Source organism: Mytilus edulis, chromosome 1, assembly GCF_963676685.1.
Source record: "Mytilus edulis chromosome 1, xbMytEdul2.2, whole genome shotgun sequence".
Taxonomy (NCBI): Eukaryota; Metazoa; Mollusca; class Bivalvia; order Mytilida; family Mytilidae; genus Mytilus; species Mytilus edulis.
Genome location: NC_092344.1, coordinates 66,798,671 through 66,823,481, shown reverse-complemented (window position 1 = coordinate 66,823,481; position 24,811 = coordinate 66,798,671). Strand labels below are relative to the sequence as shown.

At 32.7% G+C, this 24,811-nt stretch overlaps 2 protein-coding genes across 2 annotated transcripts; both read right to left on the bottom strand.

Annotated features, from left to right (window-relative positions):
- Nucleotides 1-5,545: 5,545 nt before the first annotated feature.
- Nucleotides 5,546-18,019, bottom strand: LOC139487578 (uncharacterized). Its single transcript, XM_071272476.1, has 2 exons — nt 17,923-18,019; nt 5,546-7,774 (listed from the first exon to the last, which is right to left on the bottom strand). The coding sequence occupies exon 2, from the start codon at nt 7,762-7,764 to the stop codon at nt 6,094-6,096; it is 1,671 nt and encodes a 556-aa protein (XP_071128577.1). The 5' UTR covers nt 7,765-7,774; nt 17,923-18,019; the 3' UTR covers nt 5,546-6,093.
- A 3,269-nt stretch (nt 18,020-21,288) lies between these two features.
- LOC139528394 (protein wech-like) lies at nt 21,289-22,959 on the bottom strand. Its single transcript, XM_071324397.1, has one exon. The coding sequence runs from the start codon at nt 22,957-22,959 to the stop codon at nt 21,289-21,291; it is 1,671 nt and encodes a 556-aa protein (XP_071180498.1).
- Between the last annotated feature and the right edge of the window lie 1,852 nt (nt 22,960-24,811).

The window sequence follows — 24,811 nt, the reverse complement described above, 5'->3', positions numbered from 1 at the left end:
TACACCAGTTTTAATTACCTGTACATGAAATATATTGAGTTCGCATGCGTAAACTTCATATAGGAGTAATGTAAGCGATCACTTGACCATTACATAGAATTGAATGAATATCTTTCAGTTTATTCCAATTACATTTAGACTTTGGTAAAATTGTGTCAGAATTTAATCAAACAACTATATATATGTTTTCTTTAGAAATAAAGTGTATGAAATTTCCTACATTAAGTTTCAAAAATCAAATTATTGTTACTGTATATTTTGAATAACAACTGTGTGTTTGTCATTGTTTGCACCCCTACCCCTCCCGAAGAAAAAAAGAACCATTGAAACAAATTCTATGGTGTTTTCCTTGGAAAACAAGTGAAGTGTGCCTCGCATGCGACCATACGAGACAGAGGGATTGCTTTTACGTTGACGGCTCCTGCGACGGCGTCAATAATTGTTTTAACGAGTTCTCTTTAAGTTAGTTTGATAGGTTTACTAGTGATAGGTCAATGATATTTTGTATATAAAGACGCATTACTATAAGTACTTAACAATTTGACGACTATTTTGGTTGATATGCCACTAAAGTCATGGCCATGCGAAATGGAATTAATAAGCAATTTTTCTAATTCAAAGTTTCTACTTAATTTAGTTTGATAAGATCTATTTGTGATAGATCAAAGACATTTTGTATAAAATCACAATACTATCGATCAGTACAGGTTGACGACTTTTTCAGATCCTGCTCTCAGGACATGGTCCAGTGACTTTGAATTAAATTAGCAATTTTCAATTTTAAGAGACAATAACAATCAAAACCAAGGAATAAACAAAGACTCACAAAACCAAAGGACATTACATCAACAGTTATAAATAATAGATTAGAAACTACAGTTATTCCACTAAAAACCGGGAGTGAAATCCGGTGCTCCGGAAGGGTAAGCATTTCCTGCACCGTATACGGCACCCGTCATTGTGTTATTTCTTTGTTCAGTTCGGTAATGATGGAAGGTTATTATGACTGAGGAAGAATATCAGATATGATTTCTGACACACTTTTGTCATAATGGCCAATCAGCTCATGATAGCGAGCGTAAAATTTCTTTAGTGATAACCTTTATTTGATTGATTCATAGCCCTGTCTTAGCAACTTTTGAGAAAGCAGTATTCCTCGTTCAACAAAATCAACGTACTTTGAGATAGTTCTAGAGTAACGTATCAATTGAGACACATATACTCCATATGCTGTTGCCGCTGGCATGTTGCTACACATAAATGTAAAGTTGACTATAGGAAAATCAAAGTTAAAAGTTTCTTTTGCTAAAGATAGTTTGATGAGAGATATATCAACGATAATTAATAAAATGTTGCATTACTATCAGTACATATCAGTTTGCCGATTATTTTAAGGACCTGCCTGCTATCACATTGTACAGTGACTTTAAGTTTGCAATTTGCTATGTTAATTTTTTCCTGCTTAAATTACATTAATAGAAACTACTTACAATAAACAACCATAAATGACTATATGAACATCTTAATTTGTGTAAAATTTTAGACATGTCTCTGTTTCAACATTTTATTTTCTATTTTAGATTGCCCCAACCCTTTCCGTTAATGACAATGTTCATTAAAAAAGGATTACTGTATTTTAAATCTTTTTCGTCTCCAAAAAAAAGAATGTGCCCTTATCTTCTCGCGAAATGTCCCTCCCTTGATAGCAGTCGAAAACCACGTTAATTGTTTTTGGTCATCCTGAACACGAATGGAATATTTTCTACTGGACGTAGATCAAATCGCATACAATCGATTAAAGAACCATCTATTTATTAATGAATCTGGTTGATTTCACTCAGTAACGAAAGTCCAAGAGAATGATATGATTGATATTTTGAGTCTGAAAAGGGATTTGTAAGGAAATTTAATCGTTGTAATTACTGGGCAATATTTTGAGTTTCGGACAGTTAAATTGCAAATAACGTTAATATCTTTATCATCAATTGTATTTAATTAATGTTTTTTTCCTTAAATATGCATAATAAATTTCACATTCTGAATATCTTGTTTTATGAACACTTAACCCATGAAAGGCCTATATTTACTATCGACTGCATGTAATAAAAACATGATTTTACAACATGTGAACATTGATATTAGTAATGGGGAACGAAGGAATGTTTAGATTGCGTGTAAAGGACGAATTCAGCTCAAATTGACATTGCATTGTGTGAACACTTCTTAAGCACAGACCAAAAGTTGAAATAATACTCTTTTGTCGATGCCACTGCTAGAGGAGTTTTAATTCCCCGAGGGTATCACTAGCCCAGTAATCAGCACTTCTAGAAATACTTAGGCTTTTTTACCTCAGGAATAGATAACCTTAGTTGTATTTGGCAACACGTTTAGGAATTTTGGTCCTCAATGCTCCTTAACTTCGTACTTTATTTGTCCTTTTTAAATATTTTGGATTCCAGCGTCACTGATGAGTCTTTTGTAGACGAAACGCGCGTCTGGCGCAAATACAAAATTTAATCCTGGTATCTATGATGATTTTAATAACAAATTTATTTAGGTCATACTTATATTAGGGAAAATGGAAATCGTAATTAAAGAAGAATTAATCATTGAAATATCAAATAAAATAAGTACCTGTTATGCTGAAATGTTGAGTCTTGTTTACCTGAAAGGTTATATATCACGCGACTGAATAAGAAACTGATAAATGACGGGACAGTTCAAAATCCACCTACACAGATAGGGATGTTACTATTTTTAACATTTTTACTACGGATCAGGGTTCTGTGAAAGACTATAACCAGTATTCATAAAAACATTCCATTGACATAGGGAGCTAAAGACAGTGTTACTGTTTTATCAAATGATGTCAAGTCGTCTACTAAAAAAACATTTGTACTAAAAAAAAGTATAAATATATTTTTATATTTATGTAATCATAGATTCCATTGTACAATGTACATGTATGTGCGTATCTATGTGTATATAAATAAATCCACACCTGGCCATGGTGATCGGTTTATTTGATAATCGCTTATTTACAAAATTCTAATCTTGACGTTATATAAAATGGCTAGACAATTCCCTTTTTCATTTCGGGTTATTTATAGAAAAGAGTATCAGTGAAATAGTAATATGGATGAATTTATTTTCTCTTTCATAAAATTATAAGATATAAAAAATAGAATAAATACCTTTGCTCATTGTTGAAGGCCGTACGTTGACCTATAGTTGTTACTGTCTGTGTCTTTTTTGTCTTTTGTGGATAGTTGTCTCATTGGCAATCATACCGCATTTTCTTTTTTATATTTCACATAAACAGGTTTAACCCCCCGGCATTTTTGCGCCTGTCCCAAGTCAGGAGTCTCTGGCCTTTGTTAGTCTTGTATTATTTTTTAATTTTAGTTTCTTGTGTACAATTTGGAGTTTAGTATGGCATTCATTATCACTGAACTAGTATATATATTTGTTTAGGGGCCAGATGAAGGACGCCTCCGGGTGCGGGAATTTTTCGCTGCATTGAAGACCTGTTGGTGACCTTCTGCTGTTGTCTGTTCTTCTATGGTCGAATTTTTGTCTCTTTGACACTTTCCCCATTTTCATTCTCAATTTTATTTCAGATTACTATTGTATTGATTACATTTATCGAGCAAACTTTGTAATGCCTTGGATAGAGCAATTAAAAGAAAAGCCAGTGTTAACTGTGTAGTAATATTGTGCATCATTGGTACTAAATAAGGAGCTTGTGATTGATAATATAATGAAACTATATATATATATATATGAAACATAACTAATTGTGTTGATCATTTTTTCAGTCTGTGCTCGAAAATTAAATCGCAAAAACAGATTGGTATTCAAGACAGTGTAAGCAGATGCTCTACTATCATGAGCAACACAACAGTTGCCACATGTTAAGCAGGATCTGCTTACCTGTCAGGAGCACCTTAGATCACCCCAAGTTTTGGTGGGGTTCTTAGTCTTTAGTTTTGTATGTTGTGTTTTGTGTACTACTGTGTGTCTGCTTTTCTGTTTTTATTTTAGGCATGGCGTTGACAGGTTATTTTCAATTAATGAGTGTGAATGTCCCTTTGGTATTTGTTGCCCCTCTTTTATATCTTCCGTCTCCCGGACATATACTTCCCCTGTCCTTGTCTATTATTAATTTTAGCATCTTGTGATTCAAAGATTTCATCAGTTTATCAGCAAATTAATAAGCCAGAAAATATCTTTGTTTCTTTGTCTGATTTTTTTTTATTTCAATTGCATACCTAAAATTATAAATCATTATTTGGAAAACAGACAGCAGATTGCGGTGAATAGAGAGAAAAAAGCCAATGTCGAATTTCATACAATTAAGTTTTTTTAAACGAGGATATAATTGTTGCAAGAACGTCATATGGAAAATAGCCGTTGTAATTTTTATAAACGATGTTCCATTAATATGATTAAGGAAACCAAATATTAATCATTATCATGATCATTGTTTCCTTTAAACTTTTGGAAAAGATGACTTGAACTTTACAAATGAGAACAGTTGGTCAAAAAGATTCTTTCTAAGTAACAGACCTTTAACACAGAACAAGAACGGACATTCAAGTCCTGGAATATCGTATTAACTGGTTCATTGGATTTGTTGTGTCTCTAGAAGGTTGATTCTTAAAATATATAATTATGCAGTTGTCCTCTGCATACAAATATACACTGTTGTTCTGGGTTACATATATTACACCAAATTCGGTATAATTGAGGGAAACTCACGAAAGTATACCACACTACAAAAAACAACATAATAAAAACATTGGTCAAATCAATAATGTCCAGGAAACAGATTAATATAAGCTAACAGCTTGTTTCTGGATCCTATTAATTATTTCACTTGTATTATTATGTAAATGCCTATGTATGTACCTGAATATAATTAATAAACTATGTTTACACTAATAATGTTGATTCTTTTATTTTCGTGCGTCCCATTTTTGTGGTTTCAGGAAATCTAGCATTCTCGTGGATATAAGATTCCATTGTTTTACTTAAGTCAGCATATATGGAAAAAATATATATATTTGAAAATTTATTTCGTGTTTCCCTGAAGCAACAAAAACTACGAAAATTGGTACCCGATGAATAATTACGAATCTACAGTATTAGAAAGCATAATTCATATTCGATTGAAAATATAAGATGTAGCTGCTTAAACAAACAAGATTCTCGTCTGTGACTTCCTAATGACACATTTGAAGATTTTTATTTATAGTGGACTTTGGTGTTGAATGTCACTTTTTAATAAATTGACAACTTTAATTTTACAATCAATTGGGATACTTCGTACTTTGCTTGATGTTAAGTATAAACCTCATTCTGTAGTCGAAGGCCATAATAATACATGTGAATGGTTTTGTTTTTTTATGATACGTTGTTCTTATGTTGCGTCGATAGAAAATGTCAGCTTGGCGCTTTTTTCAAATCATTGAAAACGTGATTCTTTGTGCCTAACTTGTATGCATTTCGAAGCGTGTTTTTTGGCTTTTTATAACAATATTACTGGCGTATTCCTTCCTTTTAATATTTGAATATCATATTAATTATTTTTCTTTAATGTTATATGATAACTTTAGCCATACGTTTATTTATACACATCATTATGTCTGTGGAGAATGGAGATATATCAAATTGGAGACCAATGGAATTGATTTTTTGATTTGAATACTGGTGTTCTTATTCTACGAAACTAATGAAAATAACAATCAAAGTGCAAAAGGTATACCTGAACAAACATTGGCGATTTCACATATTTAAACACATGTCAAAGTAGTTTGCGACCATAGACTGCCTATTTCAATCTAGAACTTTTTCAAAATGTGAATCGCATTTGCGCTGATAGAGACACTGTCACATATTTATTTTGTAAACCCAAACAAATCCCTAGATAAATCAAAACATAGATTATTATCAATATTTTTCGTTCCAACTTGTGTTTCAATCAAATACTTATTTGTAATATAATTTGACAAAATAGACAAAACAGGTTTCTGTATTCCAGTTATTATGTATGAAATATCTAAGATAATGATCTAATGAACTGTTAACTCTTCAGATAAAACTAAACAAATGAGCGTTGTTTCTCCAGTTCGCGACTAACAACTGATTCTTAAAACCACTATAATGAACTGACATAGGATATTTTAGACCATCACTTGCTGTCATTATTTCTCTATGGCGTGTTCCATCAGGGGAGATAACTACAACGTTGTGTGAATCACTCCCCTCTACGTACACATTGCCATCATTGTCTACATCAATACCCTGAGGTTTCTGCAGAACGCCTTCATTTTGAAATTTCCATTGTAGTTGACCTTGTAGATTATAACACGTAACTGTATTTTTTCCACTATTTGTGTGATATAATTTGTCCTTAAAAGTTGCAATGTAACAGTCATAAGGCATGTTGTCCCGAACTATGTCACTTGTAGATTCGTCGTTGAGATTGATCATTCGTATACCTTTGTCTCCAGCGGAATAAATCAATCGATTATCTTTAAGTGCTATGCCATTACTGTAAGAATCAATTAAAATTGTTTTCTTGATTTGTTTCCTCTCCACGTCTATAATGGTAATACACTCTGATGAATCAGTTGTGACAGCTAATGTATTGTCCACACTTATGTATACTATATCACACGGGTTAACGGGCAACTTCACCTCGAAGTCTTGTAATCCTTTGTCGCTGAATACGTTTACTGTCTTTTTATAGTAGAAGGTAAAGGCCATTCTACCATCAAGCAGCATGCAACATCCGTATATGAATTCTCCTTGAGTGTTTATTGTCTCGTGTAACATTAGTTTCAAATTTTCAATGGATCTTGATTGTATCATCATTTGGGCTTGTTGAGCCTTTTTCTCGATTAGAACAATATCGTACGGTTTTGCTTCAATATGCACTTCTCCAAAACTTTTTATATCGGAAATGATATTTTTGATAGAGGCGTTGATCTTAAATGAAAGAGATAGTTGCCCCTCGTTTGCTACAAGCGAGTGTAAGAATTTATCTTTGCTATTTACGTCTTTTTCTATCTGCTTCATTGAAAGAAACAACTGAAGGTTCGTCGCATGTTGCTTGATGTTCGAAACATTTCTCTGGTATTCTGCTATTTCTTTTTCCTTTATCTCTAAGGATGAAACTAATTGACAAATTTTCGAGTTATCTTTTTCTTCGACCTCAAAGAGTTGTTTCAGAAAATCTTCTTGTAGTTTGTCGAGATGGTGGTTGATCATTATTCGGGTCTTCTTTATTTCTTTTTCTAATTCCATTCTCTTATCTTTTAAATTCGATCGATTGTCTTGTATATGCTGACGAACTTTTTGTAGATTTTCTGCAACTTCAACTAATGTTTCCTCTATCTCGCACAAGGCATTGGAGGTTTTGACATTATGAATGACGTCATCTAAATTTACGATATCCCGACATTCTGAATGGCTTTCCACTATGCACTTGCTGCAGCAGGGACATTCATGCTTCTTGCAATAAATTTGAAACTTTTCATCGTGTTTGCTACAATACTGAGTAATTTTAAGAACATCGGGTGGTAATTTCTGGTATTCAATAATAGGAATCACTTTATGTCTTCTGGATGCTTTAGACAGACCATGATGTTCCTGGCATTCTGTACAGAGTCCCTCGTCACATTCTGTACACCAGACTATGGATGGTTTTGTGATGTGACGGAGGTCACAAACTCCACAACTTTGAGAGGATGTCGCCATTTAACATACACTACAAAAAAACGCAATCATTAATGATAAGTCATAACAATAGTTGTTTATAAAGTTTGAAACATGTTTAAGACAACAATATCCCACCAATCACGTCATCGATGGCTTTATTTTAAATATCTAATATTCCTAAATTGACACCAATCTTATTTATCTCATTAACACAAGTATTTCATTTCCAGAAATAAAAATATATCATATTAGTTGCAGCTTGTGCAGGAAAATGGCAGTTGTTATCTTATAGGTTGTTTCTATGTATGTTGTATTGTCTTTTGTTTTTTGTTGCACGTCAGTGTTTCTGTTGCTTCGATGTTTTCCTCTTCTATTTGACGTGTTTCTCTCGGTTTTAGTTTATAACCCGGATTTGTTTTCTCTGATTCGATTGATGACATTAGAACAGCGGTATACTATAGCTACTGTTGTCTTTAATAAACTAATATAAATCGGTCGTTTTAACTTTTTTTAGCGACAGTGGAAAATTAAAATATATACCTGAATAACATAGTTTTAAATAAGTTTAAATATCAAGCTTACTATCTTAAGGTTTTTAAAACGTACGACGAGTATTTGTTTGAAACACGCAGTTGTTTATCGCAATACCGAAGAGCCGCTTATTTCCATCGACCATCTGACATTGCGGTCATAAATATTTCGAGCAGGATTATCGTAGACGGACTCATAAGTCAACCTGTCAACATACAGGATTTGGGTTTTCGGGCAAACATTTTACCAACCGAGTACTAAATAAAAAGAATAAGAGTTCAGATTTTAGTAATTTAAAAGTTAAATAATGTTGATTTATAATTTATTGTTCCTTATGCCGTAACTACAATACCCTTCCCTTTTCACGAATGTGACCTACCAAATTAGACTATTTACTTGATTTGTAATAACATAAGAACATGACGGGAGCCACATGTCGAGCACGATATGCTTACCATTCCGGAGCACCTGAGATCACCCCTGATTTTTGGTTGGGTTCGTGTTGCATACTCGTTAGTTTTCTATAGATATGTTGTGTCTTCTGTACTAATATTTGTCTGTTTGTCTTTTAATTTTTAGCCATAGGCGATGGCGTTGTCAGTTTATTTTCAATCTATGAGTTTGACTGTCCCTTTGGTATCTTTTGCCCCTCTTTGTTCATTAACAAGACAAATAAATGTAATTATGAATGTAGTAAAAGACTAAACGTAATGCATGTCACAGTTCAATCGGACAAATAGATCAATTTATTTAATTTTCTAAATCATTTCATTCATATTCACAATAATGATTTTTTTTCGCTTTTAGATGGCTGTAAGTAAAAATAATATAACTGTGATATACCTCTTTTTTGTTTGCCTATTTTGTATTTAAAAAAATGTCTTATTTACCGGAGCTAGCAAACCTTTAGTATCTATTTGTTTATTTGGTGTTATATAGCCTCAGCTGATAAGTGTTTTTTCAATTTCTTTTATATTTTACATATCATAGGCATGCAAAGTTTGATAACCAGGAAGATTTGGACTATTTGCGATTAGATATAAATCAAATTTAGACAATATATTTTAAGTGCTATAGTGACAATATATTAATCCGTTTATCAAACCTTTTACATTTCTTTGTGTCTAATTAATTCTATTGTTAAATATATGTTTGTCGTGATGGAAATCACTCTGACCATGACAAGTTAATCCGTTGGACACTAATCCTTTTCTATAGTAACTGTTTTTTATATATGCTTTTGTATGTCATTTTGTTGTCAGTTTAGGTCTTAGGTCTGGTACTGTCCGGACCTTGCTAATAAAGTTTAAAGTATAAAATAATTGGTATTCCGTCTTTGAACCACTATAACACGGAAAACGCCCGGTTATATATTGGGGGAGGACCCGGGCACGATCTTGAGCTAGTTCCCCCAAACTAGTAAATGGATACCTTTAGAAGCAACAATATGGAAGGAACCTGGAATTACCAGCCTTGCAGAAATGGACATCCGTTTCCGATAACAAAAGAAGATACCTGTTTGGACTTTCTTTGCAAATATTGCGGTAAGACATTGAACGTTTTCACATACCATCGATGTTATGCTGTCAACGCTTATTGCTACAAGTGCAAACATCATGGACATTTTGCCCGTATGTGTAGTTTTCACGTGAAGTCATGTGAAAACCAAAAACCGAAGAAGAAATCAAAGTCGAAATCCAAAATTCAGAGAGACAGTGACCGTATGAGAACGTTTATTGAGAAGAAGCAAATGTCTCAATTTCCGTTTCAAGGACTTGAGGACCAGGAAATCGCTTCATTTACGTGCTCCATACAGGACGAATCCACGAAACAGCACATAAACAAGTTGCAAGTGACTAACCGAAACTACATCAAAGAAATCGCTGCGCTCAAGTCTGAACATTCTAAATTGGATACCGTAGTGAAAGATAACGTGATATTAAGGAAGAATTTGGACAAAGTAAATTTGGAACGTTTAGAACATGGCCGGATAATTCAAAAGATCGAACACGAGTTAGCCGAACATACAAGTAGAACTGAACATTTGGAAAGAGTAATAGTTCAACTGAAAGAGGAAAACCTGAATTTAACGAACACCAGACAACGCTGAACAATGGAGTTCAAAAATTCTGACATGCAGTACAATCGCATCTTAAATGATATGGAAGACGAAATGCAGGGACTTATTGAAGAGAACGTAAACAGTAGACACGAACTTCAACATCTAGATATCAAACATTCAAACCGAGGTGTGCGTTCGACCCTTGCAATTTGCTCGCGTGGCAATTCTCAGCAACGTCATCGGCGAGGAGGAGGATACCCACGACGATAACAAAATTTATTCGGCAAACTCGGAGACCGAGTTTAGGTGGAGTAGTGGCGAATATAACCAGGAAGATTTGGACTATTTGCGATTAGATATAAATCAAATTTAGACAATATATTTTAAGTGCTATAGTGACAATATATTAATCCGTTTATTAAACCTTTTACATTTCTTTGTGTCTAATTAATTCTATTGTTAAATATATGTTTGTCGTGATGGAAATCACTCTGACTTAATGAAGAGAACGTAAACAGTAGACACGAACTTCAACATCTAGATATCAAACATTCAAACCGAGGTGTGCGTTCGACCCTTGCAATTTGCTCGCGTGGCAATTCTCAGCAACGTCATCTGCGAGGAGGAGGATACCCACGACGATAACAAAATTTATTCGGCAAACTCGGAGACCGAGTTTAGGTGGAGTAGTAGCGAATATAACCAGGAAGATTTGGACTATTTGCGATTAGATATAAATCAAATTTAGACAATATATTTTAAGTGCTATAGTGACAATATATTAATCCGTTTATCAAACCTTTTACATTTCTTTGTGTCTAATTAATTCTATTGTTAAATATATGTTTGTCGTGATGGAAATCACTCTGACCATGACAAGTTAATCCGTTGGACACTAATCCTTTTCTATAGTAACTGTTTTTTATATATGCTTTTGTATGTCATTTTGTTGTCAGTTTAGGTCTTAGGTCTGGTACTGTCCGGACCTTGCTAATAAAGTTTAAAGTATTGGTATTCCGTCTTTGAATCACTATAACACGGAAAACGCCCGGTTATAGTTTCATTACTTTGCTCAATCTTTTATTTTTCATGCAGCATTTGATGTTTTAATATATTTTTATCTGTAGTTCAAACTACCTTGGTCCATGTATAAAGTGAATTGATTTTCACATATAATACTACTAGTAAAATGGAATGAACTTACGTCCAGTAAACTAAGGTAAAGAGTAGTCAATATAAAATCGGGGAGACATAATTGTATCTTCGCCTTTCGCTGATTTTATTTTGTTAATACCAATCAGTTTTCTTGGACTTTTACTTTTGTCAAAAGAGTGGCCTCCTGTTTGCTTAAGATGCATTACATTCAACTGCAGATTCCGACTTTTAATCGGGGAGACGTAGAGACAACTTGACTAAAGATAGCGGATTGCCACGTCATGAAAGTCTTTTGATGTGTTACCTAGTTGGATATAGTTTTTCTAGATATAATAGAAATATTTGTTCATAGATTCTTGAAAATTCAGTTGATTTTTAGGGTCTATCGTGACCTGGGACAAGTTAATTTACTTTATAAGGTCACAAGACACATACAAGATTTGTGTATATAAGTTTTATGGATCATTTTAATAAGATGTTAGAAATCCGGTTTTTTGTTGTTGTTCGTTAATGATCACATTTTACACATTTCACTCTTTTACACTTTTCTAGACCTACTATGAATAAAACATTTACAAACGGAAGTGAATGTACTTTTTTCATACACAGAAATAAACAACAAATATACCAAAAAGTAAATGAATTACGTATCTGAAAATAAGTAAACCAATTGATGACAAAAATACAAACGCAAATAATTGATTAATTACCCATCTCCCCTTTACCTGGTTTTTGTACATGTACATATAATCGAAATAAATTATCAGTAAATCTCTACAAGTTTGTATTTAAGACTTTTAGATTTTGTAATTCACTTTACATTCTGCACGACTTAAATTACCATACGAAATAATTTTCTTATTCAATCATCTATTAGACGGCTAGTTTTTACATCAGAGGACCGTGAGGGCCTCGGGTGTATTGCTATCGCCTAATTTTCTATTTATAGATATGCATATATAATTAGTTTTGGTTTGATAACCGACATATAAAAATTATAGACCCGCGGACATTATAAAGTGCAGAATAAAATTCCTTATCGCTTCTTTTAAATTCATGTTTTCAATGGATACTCAGATTATTTTTTTTTTAAATGGAAATTTATAATATGAAAATGTTTTCTCGTTAGAAAAAATAGTACATTTATCAAACGATCTTCAATATCAATGACGTATCGAAAAATTGTTGTTGCGGATGAATACCACGAATGCGCATTCATCAAGAGGGCAAGAGAGAGCTTGAAGAAAAACGAGAGAAAATCAATTCATGCAATTATACACAGAAAGGTAATTATATTTCAATTATTTGATTTGGAGTAACCTTATTAAACCGTTTGTAGCATATTTGTCTATAATATTAACGAAGCAAAATCAGGAATATTTAATCTGACATAATATTCAAATAATTTATCAGGCCGCGTCCCCAGCAGCCATTTTGAAAATACCAGTAGATTGGGTAGGAGTAACAGGAACCTGCAAGGCCTTTTAGGATAATAGGTTACTTTTTGTGTATTCTTTATTGCAACAATTTGTTTTTTAAAAAATCTCAACAATTTTTGGAGTTATATTTCTTTTCTTCGTAAGTAACAAGTAGATTGATCACTTTGACATACACCACAGGCACTTGTTTCTATCCATTGGAAGCCCTACTATCAACGTGTGTTTACTCGTAGAAACAAGTGCCTGTGACACACAAGTGGAACTATTTTCTGTTTTTTTAAGATACTGTTTCGGATTTTCGCTCCTTCTCCGACTTAGTTTGTTGCATTAGATGTGAATATGAATTATGTCCCTTGACTGGAAAGAACGCGGATTTTGTTAAATGGGAAAACGGTACTATTTATTCTGCCACAATAGGCGACAATACTAACATTTTCTAATTTTACCACTTTTTATAATAAAAACCTGGATAAAACAGTTATGTGTGGTGTTAGTACTTTATTACTCTATTTTAAAAATTAAAGCCAAATAGTATCATGACCAATTTCCAACGGAGCTTGTTTATGTTATCCATGCCCACCGTCATTTTGCAGCAAATTTATAAAATTTTGAAAGCCATTTCGAATAATTCTCTAGAAAATATTTCAATAGGTTTTAAAATTCATATTGTAAATATAAACACTGCAGTTATTCATAGATAAATAAAAAAAATAGATTGTACCCTTACATCCAATCACGGCGCTCCTAAGTTGACTTCCTTCACCTGTCTTGGGTACACAAAAGGCCAACATAATGCTGGGAAAATGTAATAGTACCGTTTTCCCTATACTGTGACATAAAGCTATAAAGAATTTTTATGACACTATTAATGCAATACTGGGTTATTGTGAAAACCTTGGCTATAATAAATACTTTTATGTCCCATTACTTAAAGAAACATGGATCATTTTTTGTCCACACCCCTACATGCTGGTTAACCTCTTTATCTACTTCTTTCAGATAAGGCATAATAAACAACCTGTATCCAGTCATATCTTATCTCATTTAAAAAGTATAATAAACAGTTCCATTAAAACAGATAAAAATGACAATTCCATTCAATTTGTATTCATTTTATCCAAAATTTACAACAAAAGTACAAATTCAAGATTTTCCATACTAATCTCCATTCCATGCTTTAGTATATGCAATATTGTGGTGCAAACTTATAGAGGTTGCTATAAAATCTATTTTTCTGTCTTGAGATGATGAAAACAAAGATATTAGACACTTAAAATATTTAATATGCAAACTACTAAGCTTTAAAGATGCCTTTGTTACCTTATTAATCTATGAAAAAGCTGAATTATGTCCCTTGGAATTATTAATTTCCAACAAAAGTCCTTTCAGACAGTACAAAATGACAAATTATATATGCCTGATATATAATAAAAGATAGAAACGACAAATGAAGCATTATTGAAATATTTGCTGCATGTATTGCCAACAATGTGAGCAATTCTTTACACAGGAGTGTACAAATTCTATCTAAATTTAGCCTCAGGTGGGCCTCTTTTTTTCTTAAATAGACAATTTTAACACTGAAAATGCTTTTAGTATGACCAAATATTGTCTTACTCCATAACATTACAAACTTAACCCGACAATTTCCTATTTTAAAATATTATGCCTAGAGAAATACCCAAGTGATACATTTAAGGAATTTAACACAGCAAAAAATCAAATATATGGTTAAAAATATTTGTCGCGACTTGAATTCTGGGATTTCCAATTGAATTAATCTTTGCGAAAGGTGAAAACAAATACAAAAGAAGAATAGTTTGGTGCAGTTTATATAATATGGTCAATATTGAAATCCTAGAATAAAGTTTTATATCAGTACCCATCAATTTGACTTATAATGATGACTCAGCACTTTTCTCAACACAGTACTGTTCTCAGTTAAAAATTTCTATTCTTTGTGATGAAAATCAAATGTACTTATCATATGCTTCAAAATAGTATAATATGACTGAAGTCTGATTAATTTTGATTTCCCTTGCTATCTTCAGTATATATAGGGAAAACGGTACTATATATTCTGCCATAGGCGAAAATACTAACATTTTCTGATTTAACACTTTTTTATAATAAAAACCTGGATAAAACAGTTATGTGTGGTGTTAGTACTTTATTACTCTATTTTAAAAATTGAAGCCAAATAGTATCATGACCAATTTCCAACGGAGCTTGTTTATGTTATCCATGCCCACCGTCATTTTGCAGCAAATTTATAAAATTTTGAAAGCCTTTTCGAACAATTTTGCTCGTACATAATCATGAAGAAAGGAATAATCATTCTCTTACATATACTAATCTCATGTGTACACCAGTTTTAATTACCTGTACATGAAATATATTGAGTTCGCATGCGTAAACTTCATATAGGAGTAATGTAAGCGATCACTTGATCATTACATAGAATTGAATGAATATCTTTCAGTTTATTCCAATTACATTTAAACTTTGGTAAAATTGTGTCAGAATTTAATCAAACAACTATATATATGTTTTCTTTAGAAATAAAGTGTATGAAATTTCCTGCATTAAGTTTCAAAAATCAAATTATTGTTTCTGTATATTTTGAATAACAACTGTTTGTTTGTCATTGTTTTCACCCCTACCCCTCCCGAAGAAAAAAAGAACCATTGAAACAAATTCTATGGTGTTTTCCTTGGAAAACAAGTGAAGTGTGCCTCGCATGCGACCATACGAGACAGAGGGATTGCTTTTACGTTGACGGCTCCTGCGACGGCGTCAATAATTGTTTTAACGAGTTCTCTTTAAGTTAGTTTGATAGGTTTACTAGTGATAGATCAATGATATTTTGTATATAAAGACGCATTACTATAAGTACTTAACAATTTGACGACTATTTTGGTTGATATGCCACTAAGGTCATGGCCATGCCAAATGGAATTAATAAGCAATTTTTCTAATTCAAAGTTTCTACTTAATTTAGTTTGATAAGATCTATTTGTGATAGATCAAAGACATTTTGTATAAAATCACAATACTATCGATCAGTACAGGTTGACGACTTTTTCAGATCCTGCTCTCAGGACATGGTCCAGTGACTTTGAATTAAATTAGCAATTTTCAATTTTAAGAGACAATAACAATCAAAACCAAGGAATAAACAAAGACTCACAAAACCAAAGGACATTACATCAACAGTAACTGTTATAAATAATAGATTAGAAACTACAGTTATTCCACTAAAAACCGGGAGTGAAATCCGGTGCTCCGGAAGGGTAAGCATTTCCTGCACCGTATACGGCACCCGTCATCGTGTTATTTCTTTGTTCAGTTCGGTAATGATGGAAGGTTATTATGACTGAGGAAGAATATCAGATATGATTTCTGACACACTTTTGTCATAATGGCCAATCAGCTCATGATAGCGAGCGTAAAATTTCTTTAGTGATAACCTTTATTTGATTGATTCATAGCCCTGTCTTAGCAACTTTTGAGAAAGCAGTATTCCTCGTTCAACAAAATCAACGTACTTTGAGATAGTTCTAGAGTAACGTATCAATTGAGACACATATACTCCATATGCTGTTGCCGCTGGCATGTTGCTACACATAAATGTAAAGTTGACTATAGGAAAATCAAAGTTAAAAGTTTCTTTTGCTAAAGATAGTTTGATGAGAGATATATCAACGATAATTAATAAAATGTTGCATTACTATCAGTACATATCAGTTTGCCGATTATTTTAAGGACCTGCCTGCTATCACATTGTACAGTGACTTTAAGTTTGCAATTTGCTATGTTAATTTTTTCCTGCTTAAATTATATTAATAGAAACTACTTACAATAAACAACCATAAATGACTATATGAACATCTTAATTTGTGTAAAATTTTAGACATGTCTCTGTTTCAACATTTTATTTTCTATTTTAGATTGCCCCAACCCTTTCCGTTAATGACAATGTTCATTAAAAAAGGATTACTGTATTTTAAATCTTTTTCGTCTCCAAAAAAAAGAATGTGCCCTTATCTTCTCGCGAAATGTCCCTCCCTTGATAGCAGTCGAAAACCATGTTAATTGTTTTTGGACATCCTGAACACGAATGGAATATTTTCTACTGGACGTAGATCAAATCGCATACAATCTATTAAAGAACCATCTATTTATTAATGAATCTGGTTGATTCCACTCAGTAACGAAAGTCCAAGAGAATGATATGATTGATATTTTGAGTCTGAAAAGGGATTTGTAAGGAAATTTAATCGTTGTAATTACTGGGCAATATTTTGAGTTTCGGACAGTTAAATTGCAAATAACGTTAATATCTTTATCATCAATTGTATTTAATTAATGTTTTTTTCCTTAAATATGCATAATAAATTTCACATTCTGAATATCTTGTTTTCTGAACACTTAACCCATGAAAGACCTATATTTACTATCGACTGCATGTAATAAAAACATGATTTTACAACATGTGAACATTGATATTAGTAATGGGGAACGAAGGAATGTTTAGATTGCGTGTAAAGGACGAATTCAGCTCAAATTGACATTGCATTGTGTGAACACTTCTTAAGCACAGACCAAAAGTTGAAATAATACTCTTTTGTCGATGCCACTGCTAGAGGAGTTTTAATTCCCCGAGGGTATCACTAGCCCAGTAATCAGCACTTCTAGAAATACTAAGGCTTTTTTACCTCAGGAATAGATAACCTTAGTTGTATTTGGCAACACGTTTAGGAATTTTGCTCCTCAATGCTCCTTAACTTCGTACTTTATTTGTCCATTTTAAATATTTTGGATTCCAGCGTCACTGATGAGTCTTTTGTAGACGAATTCGAAACGCGCGTCTGGCGCAAATACAAAATTTAATCCTGGTATCTATGATGATTTTAATAACAAATTTATTTAGGTCATACTTATATTAGGGAAAATGGAAATCGTAATTAAAGAAGAATTAATCATTGAAATATCAAATAAAATAAGTACCTGTTATGCTGAAATGTTGAGTCTTGTTTACCTGAAAGGTTATATATCACGCGACTGAATAAGAAATTGATAAATGACGGGACAGTTCAAAATCCACCTACACAGATAGGGATGTTACTATTTTTAACATTTTTACTACGGATCAGGGTTCTGTGAAAGACTATAACCAGTATTCATTAAAACATTCCATTGACATATGGAGCTAAAGACAGTGTTACTGTTTTATCAAATGATGTCAAGTCGTCTACAAAAAAAACATTTGTACTAAAAAAAAGTATAAATATATTTTTATATTTATGTAATCATAGATTCCATTGTACAATGTACATGTATGTGCGTATCTATGTGTATATAAATAAATCCAGACCTGGCCATGGTGATCGGTTTATTTGATAATCGCTTATTTACAAAATTCTAATCTTGACGTTATATAAAATGGCTAGACAATTCCCTTTTTCATTTCGGGTTATTTATAGAAAAGAGTATCAGTGAAATAGTAATATGGATGAATTTATTTTCTCTTTCATAAAATTATAAGATATAAAAAATAGAATAAATACCTTTGCTCATTGTTGAAGGCCGTACGTTGACCTATAGTTGTTACTGTCTGTGTCTTTTTTGTCTTTTGTGGATAGTTGTCTCATTGGCAATCATACCGCATTTTCTTTTTTATATTTCACATAAACATGTTTAACCCCGCCGCATTTTTGCGCCTGTTCCAAGTCAGGAGCCTCTGGCCTTTGTTAGTCTTGTATTATTTTTAATTTTAGTTTCTTGTGTACAATTTGGAGTTTAGTATGGCATTCATTATCACTGAACTAGCATATATATTTGTTTAGGGTCCAGATGAAGGACGCCTCCGGGTGCGGGAATTTTTCGCTGCATTGAAGACCTGTTGGTGACCTTCTGCTGTTGTCTGTTCTTCTATGGTCGAATTTTTGTCTCTTTGACACTTTCCCCATTTTCATTCTCAATTTTATTTCAGATTACTATTGTATTGATTACATTTATCGAGCAAACTTTGTAATGCCTTAAATAGAGCAATTAAAAGAAAAGCCAGTGTTAACTGTGTAGTAATATTGTGCATCATTGGTACTAAATAAGGAGCTTGTGATTGATAATATAATGAAACTATATATATATATATATATATATATATGAAACATAACTAATTGTGTTGATCATTTTTTCAGTCTGTGCTCGAAAATTAAATCGCAAAAACAGATTGGTATTCAAGACAGTGTAAGCAGATGCTCTACTATCATGAGCAACACAACAGTTGCCACATGTTAAGCAGGATCTGCTTACCTTTCAGGCATGGCGTTGACAGGTTATTTTCAATTTATGAGTGTGAATGTCCCTTTGGTATTTGTTGCCCCTCTTTTATATCTTCCGTCTCCCGGACATATACTTCCCCTGTCCTTGTCTATTATTAATTTTAGCATCTTGTGATTCAAAGATTTCATCAGTTTATCAGCAAATTAATAAGCCAGAAAATATCTTTGTTTCTTTGTCTGATTTTTTTTTTTATTTCAATTGCATACCTAAAATTATAAATCATTATTTGGAAAACAGACAGCAGATTGCGGTGAATAGAGAGAAAAAAGCCAATGTCGAATTTCATACAATTAAGTTTTTTTAAACGAGGATATAATTGTTGCAAGAACGTCATATGGAAAATAGCCGTTGTAATTTTTATAAACGATGTTCCATTAATATGATTAAGGAAACCAAATATTAATCATTATCATGATCATTGTTTCCTTTAAACTTTTGGAAAAGATGACTTGAACTTTACAAATGAGAACAGTTGGTCAAAAAGATTCTTTCTAAGTAACAGACCTTTAACACAGAACAAGAACGGACATTCAAGTCCTGGAATATCGTATTAACTGGTTCATTGGATTTGTTGTGTCTCTAGAAGGTTGATTCTTAAAATATATAATTATGCAGTTGTCCTCTGCATACAAATATACACTGTTGTTCTGGGTTACATATATTACACCAAATTCGGTACAATTGAGGGAAACTCTCGAAAGTATACCACACTACAAAAAACAACATAACAAAAACATTGGCCAAATCAATAATGTCCAGGAAACAGATTAATATAAGCTAACAGCTTGTTTCTGGATCCTATTAATTATTTCACTTGTATTATTATGTAAATGCCTATGTATGTACCTGAATATAATTAATAAAATATGTTTACACTAATAATGTTGATTCTTTTATTTTCGTGCGTCCCATTTTTGTGGTTTCAGGAAATCTAGCATTCTCGTGGATATAAGATTCCATTGTTTTACTTAAGTCAGCATATATGGAAAAAATATATATATTTGAAAATTTATTTCGTGTTTCCCTGAAACAACAAAAACTACGAAAATTGGTACCCGATGAATAATTACGAATCTACAGTATTAGAAAGCATAATTCATATTCGATTGAAAATATAAGATGTAGCTGCTTAAACAAACAAGATTCTCGTCTGTGACTTCCTAATGACACATTTGAAGATTTTTATTTATAGTGGACTTTGGTGTTGAATGTCACTTTTTAATAAATTGACAACTTTAATTTTACAATCAATTGGGATACTTCGTACTTTGCTTGATGTTAAGTATAAACCTCAGTCTGTAGTCGAAGGCCATAATAATACATGTGAATGGTTTTGTTTTTTTATGATACGTTGTTCTTATGTTGCGTCGAAAGAAAATGTCAGCTTGGCGCTTTTTTCAAATCATTGAAAACGTGATTCTTTGTGCCTAACTTGTATGCATTTCGAAGCGTGTTTTTTGGCTTTTTATAACAATATTACTGGCGTATTCCTTCCTTTTAATATGTGAATATCATATTAATTATTTTTCTTTAATGTTATATGATAACTTTAGCCATACGTTTATTTATACACATCATTATGTCTGTGGAGAATGGAGATATATCAAATTGGAGACCAATGGAATTGATTTTTTGATTTGAATACTGGTGTTCTTATTCTACGAAACTAATGAAAATAACAATCAAAGTGCAAAAGGTATACCTGAATAAACATTGGCGATTTCACATATTTAAACACATGTCAAAGTAGTTTGCGACCATAGACTGCCTATTTCAATCTAGAACTTTTTCAAAATGTGAATCGCATTTGCGCTGATAGAGACACTGTCACATATTTATTTTGTAAACCCAAACAAATCCCTAGATAAATCAAAACATAGATTATTATCAATATTTTTCGTTCCACCTTGTGTTTCAATCAAATAATTATTTGTAATATAATTTGACAAAATAGACAAAACAGGTTTCTGTATTCCAGTTATTATGTATGAAATATCTAAGATAATGATCTAATGAACTGTTAACTCTTCAGATAAAACTAAACAAATGAGCGTTGTTTCTCCAGTTCGCGACTAACAACTGATTCTTAAAACCACTATAATGAACTGACATAGGATATTTTAGACCATCACTTGCTGTCATTATTTCTCTATGGCGTGTTCCATCAGGGGAGATAACTACAACGTTGTGTGAATCACTCCCCACTACGTACACATTGCCATCATTGTCTACATCAATACCCTGAGGTTTCTGCAGAACGCCTTCATTTTGAAATTTCCATTGTAGTTGACCTTGTAGATTATAACACGTAACTGTGTATATTCCACTACTTGTGTGATATAATTTGTCCTTAAAAGTTGCAATGTGACAGTCAGTTGGCATGTTGTCCCGAACTATGTCACTTGTAGACTCGTCATTGAGATTGATCATTCGTATACCTTTGTTTCGAACGTAATAAATCAATCGATTATCTTTTAGTGCTATGCCATAACTGGACGAATCAAGTGAAATGGTTTTCTTGATTTGTTTCCTCTCCACGTCTATAATAGTAATACACTCTGATGTACGAGTTGTAACAGCTAATGTATTGTCCTTACTTATGTATACTATATCAAACGGGAAAATGGGCAACTTCACCTCGAAGTCTTGTAATCCTTTGTCGCTAAATACCTTTACTGTCTGTTCAATGTGGAAGGTAAATGCCATTCTACCATCCAGCAGCATGCAACATCCGTATATGCATCCTCCTTGAATGTTAATTGTCTCGTGTAAAGTTAGTTTCAAATTTTCAATGGATCTTGATTGTATCATCATTTGGGCTTGTTGTGCCTTTTTCTCGATTAGAACAATATCGTACGGTTTTGCTTCAATATGCACTTCTCCAAAACTTTTTATATCGGACATGATATTTTTGATAGAGGCGTTAATCTTAAATGAAAGAGATAGTTGCTCCTCGTTTGCTACAAGCGAGTGTAGGAATTTATCTTTGCTATTTACGTCTTTTTCTATCTGCTTCATTGAAAGAAACAACTGAAGGTCCGTCGCATGTTGCTTGATGTTCGAAACATTTCTCTGGTATTCTGCTATTTCTTTTTCCTTTATCTCTAAGGACGAAACTAATTGACAAATTTTCGAGTTATCTTTTTCTTCGACCTCAAAGAGTTGTTTCAGAAAATCTTCTTGTAGTTTGTCGAGATGGTGGTTGATCATTATTCGGGTCTTCTTTATTTCTTTTTCTATTTCCATTCTCTTATCTTTCAAATTCGATCGATTGTCTTGTATATGCTGACGAACTTTTTGTAGATTTTCTGCAACTTCAACTAATGTTTCCTCTATCTCGCACAAGGCATTGGAGGTTTTGACATTATGAATGACGTAATCTAAATTTACAATATCGTGACATTCTGAATGGCTTTCCACTATGCACTTGCTGCAGCAGGGACATTCATGCTTCTTGCAATAAATTTGAAACTTTTCATCGTGTTTGCTACAATAATGAGTAATTGTAAGAACATCGGGTGGTAATTTCTGGTATTCAATAATAGGAATCACTTTATGTCTCCTGGATGCTTTAGACAGACCATGATGTTCCTGGCATTCTGTACAGAGCTCCTCGTCACATTCTGTACACCAGACTATGGATGGTTTTGTGATGTGACGGAGGTCACAAACTCCACAACTTTGAGAGGATGTCGCCATTTAACATAAACTACCAAAAAAAAGCAATCATTAATGATAAGTCATAACAATAGTTGTTTATAAAGTTTAAAACATGTTTAAGACAACAATATCCCACCAATCACATCAGCCATGACTTCATTTTAAATATTTAATATTCCTAAATTGAATAAAATTGAGAATGGAAATGGGGAGTGTGCCAAAGAGACAACAACCCGACCATAGAAAAAAACAACAGCAGAAGGTCACCAACATGTCTATAATGTCAAATCCTGTATGTTGACAGGTTGACTTATGAGTCCGACTACGATAATCGTGCTCGAAATATTTATGACCGCAATGTCAGATGGTCGATGGAAATGACTGGCTCTTTGGTATTGCGGTAAGCAACTGTGTGTTTCGAACAAATGCTCGTCGTACGTTTTAAAAACCTTAAGATAGTAAGCTTGATATTTAAACTTATTAAAAACTATGTTATTCAGGTATATATTTCAATTTTCCACTGTCGCAATTCCCGCACCCGGAGGCGTCCTTTAATCTCATTTATCTCATTAACACAAGTATTTCATTTTCAGAAATAAAAATATGTCATATTAGTTGCAGCTTGTGCAGGAAAATGGCAGTTGTTATCTTTCTATGTATGTTGCATTGTCTTTTGTTTTTTGTTGCACGTCAGTGTTTCTGTTGTTTCGATGTTTTCCTTTTCTATTTGATGTGTTTCCCTCGGTTTTAGTTTATAACCCGGATTTGTGTTCTCTGATTCGATTGATGACTTTAGAACAGCGGTATACTATAGCTACTGTTGTCTTTAATAAACTAATATAAATCGGTCGTTTTAACTTTTTTTTAGCGACAGTGGAAAATTGAAATATATACCTGAATAACATAGTTTTTAATAAGACTCATAAGACAACCTGTCAACATACAGGATTTTGGGTTTTCGGGCAAAAATTTTACCAACCGAGTACTAAGTAAAAAAAATAAGAGTTCAGATTTTAGTAATTTAAAAGTTAAATGATGTTGATTTATAATTTATTGTTCCTTATGCCGTAACTACAATACCCTTCCCTTTTCACGAATGTGACCTACCCAATTAGACTATTAACTTGATTTGTAATAACATAAGCAACATGACGGGTGCCAGATGTGGAGCAGGATCTGCTTACCCTTCTGGAGCACCTGAGATCACCCCTGATTTTTGGTTGGGTTCGTGTTGCCTACTCTTTAGTTTTCTATAGATATGTTGTGTCTGCTGTACTAATATTTGTCTGTTTGTCTTTCAATTTTTAGCCATGGCGTTGTCGGTTTATTTTCAATCTATGAGTTTGACTGTCCCTTTGGTATCTTTTGCCATCTTGGTTCATTAACTAGACAAATAAATGTAATTATAAATCATGTATTAAAGGACTAAACTTAATGCATGTCACAGTTCAATCGGACAAATAGATCAATTTATTTAATTTTCTAAATCATTTCATTCATATTCACAATAAAGATTTTTTTTTCGCTTTTAGATGGCTGTAAGTAAAAATAATATAACTGTGATATACCTCTTTTTTGTTTGCCAATTTTGTATTTAAAAGAATGTCTTATTTACTGGAGCTAGAGAACCTTAAGTTTAGTATAGACTTGTTCATTTGGTGTTATATAGCCTCAGCTGATAAGGTTTTTTTTATTTCTTTATTTTACATATCATAGGCATGCAAAGTTTCATTATTTAGCTCAATCTTTTATTTTTCATGCAGCATATGATGTTTAAATATATTTTTATCTGCAGTTCAAACTACCTTGGTCCATTTATAAATTTAATTGCTTTTCACGTATACATTTGTGTAATACTAGTAGTAAAATTGAATCAACTTACGTCCAGTAA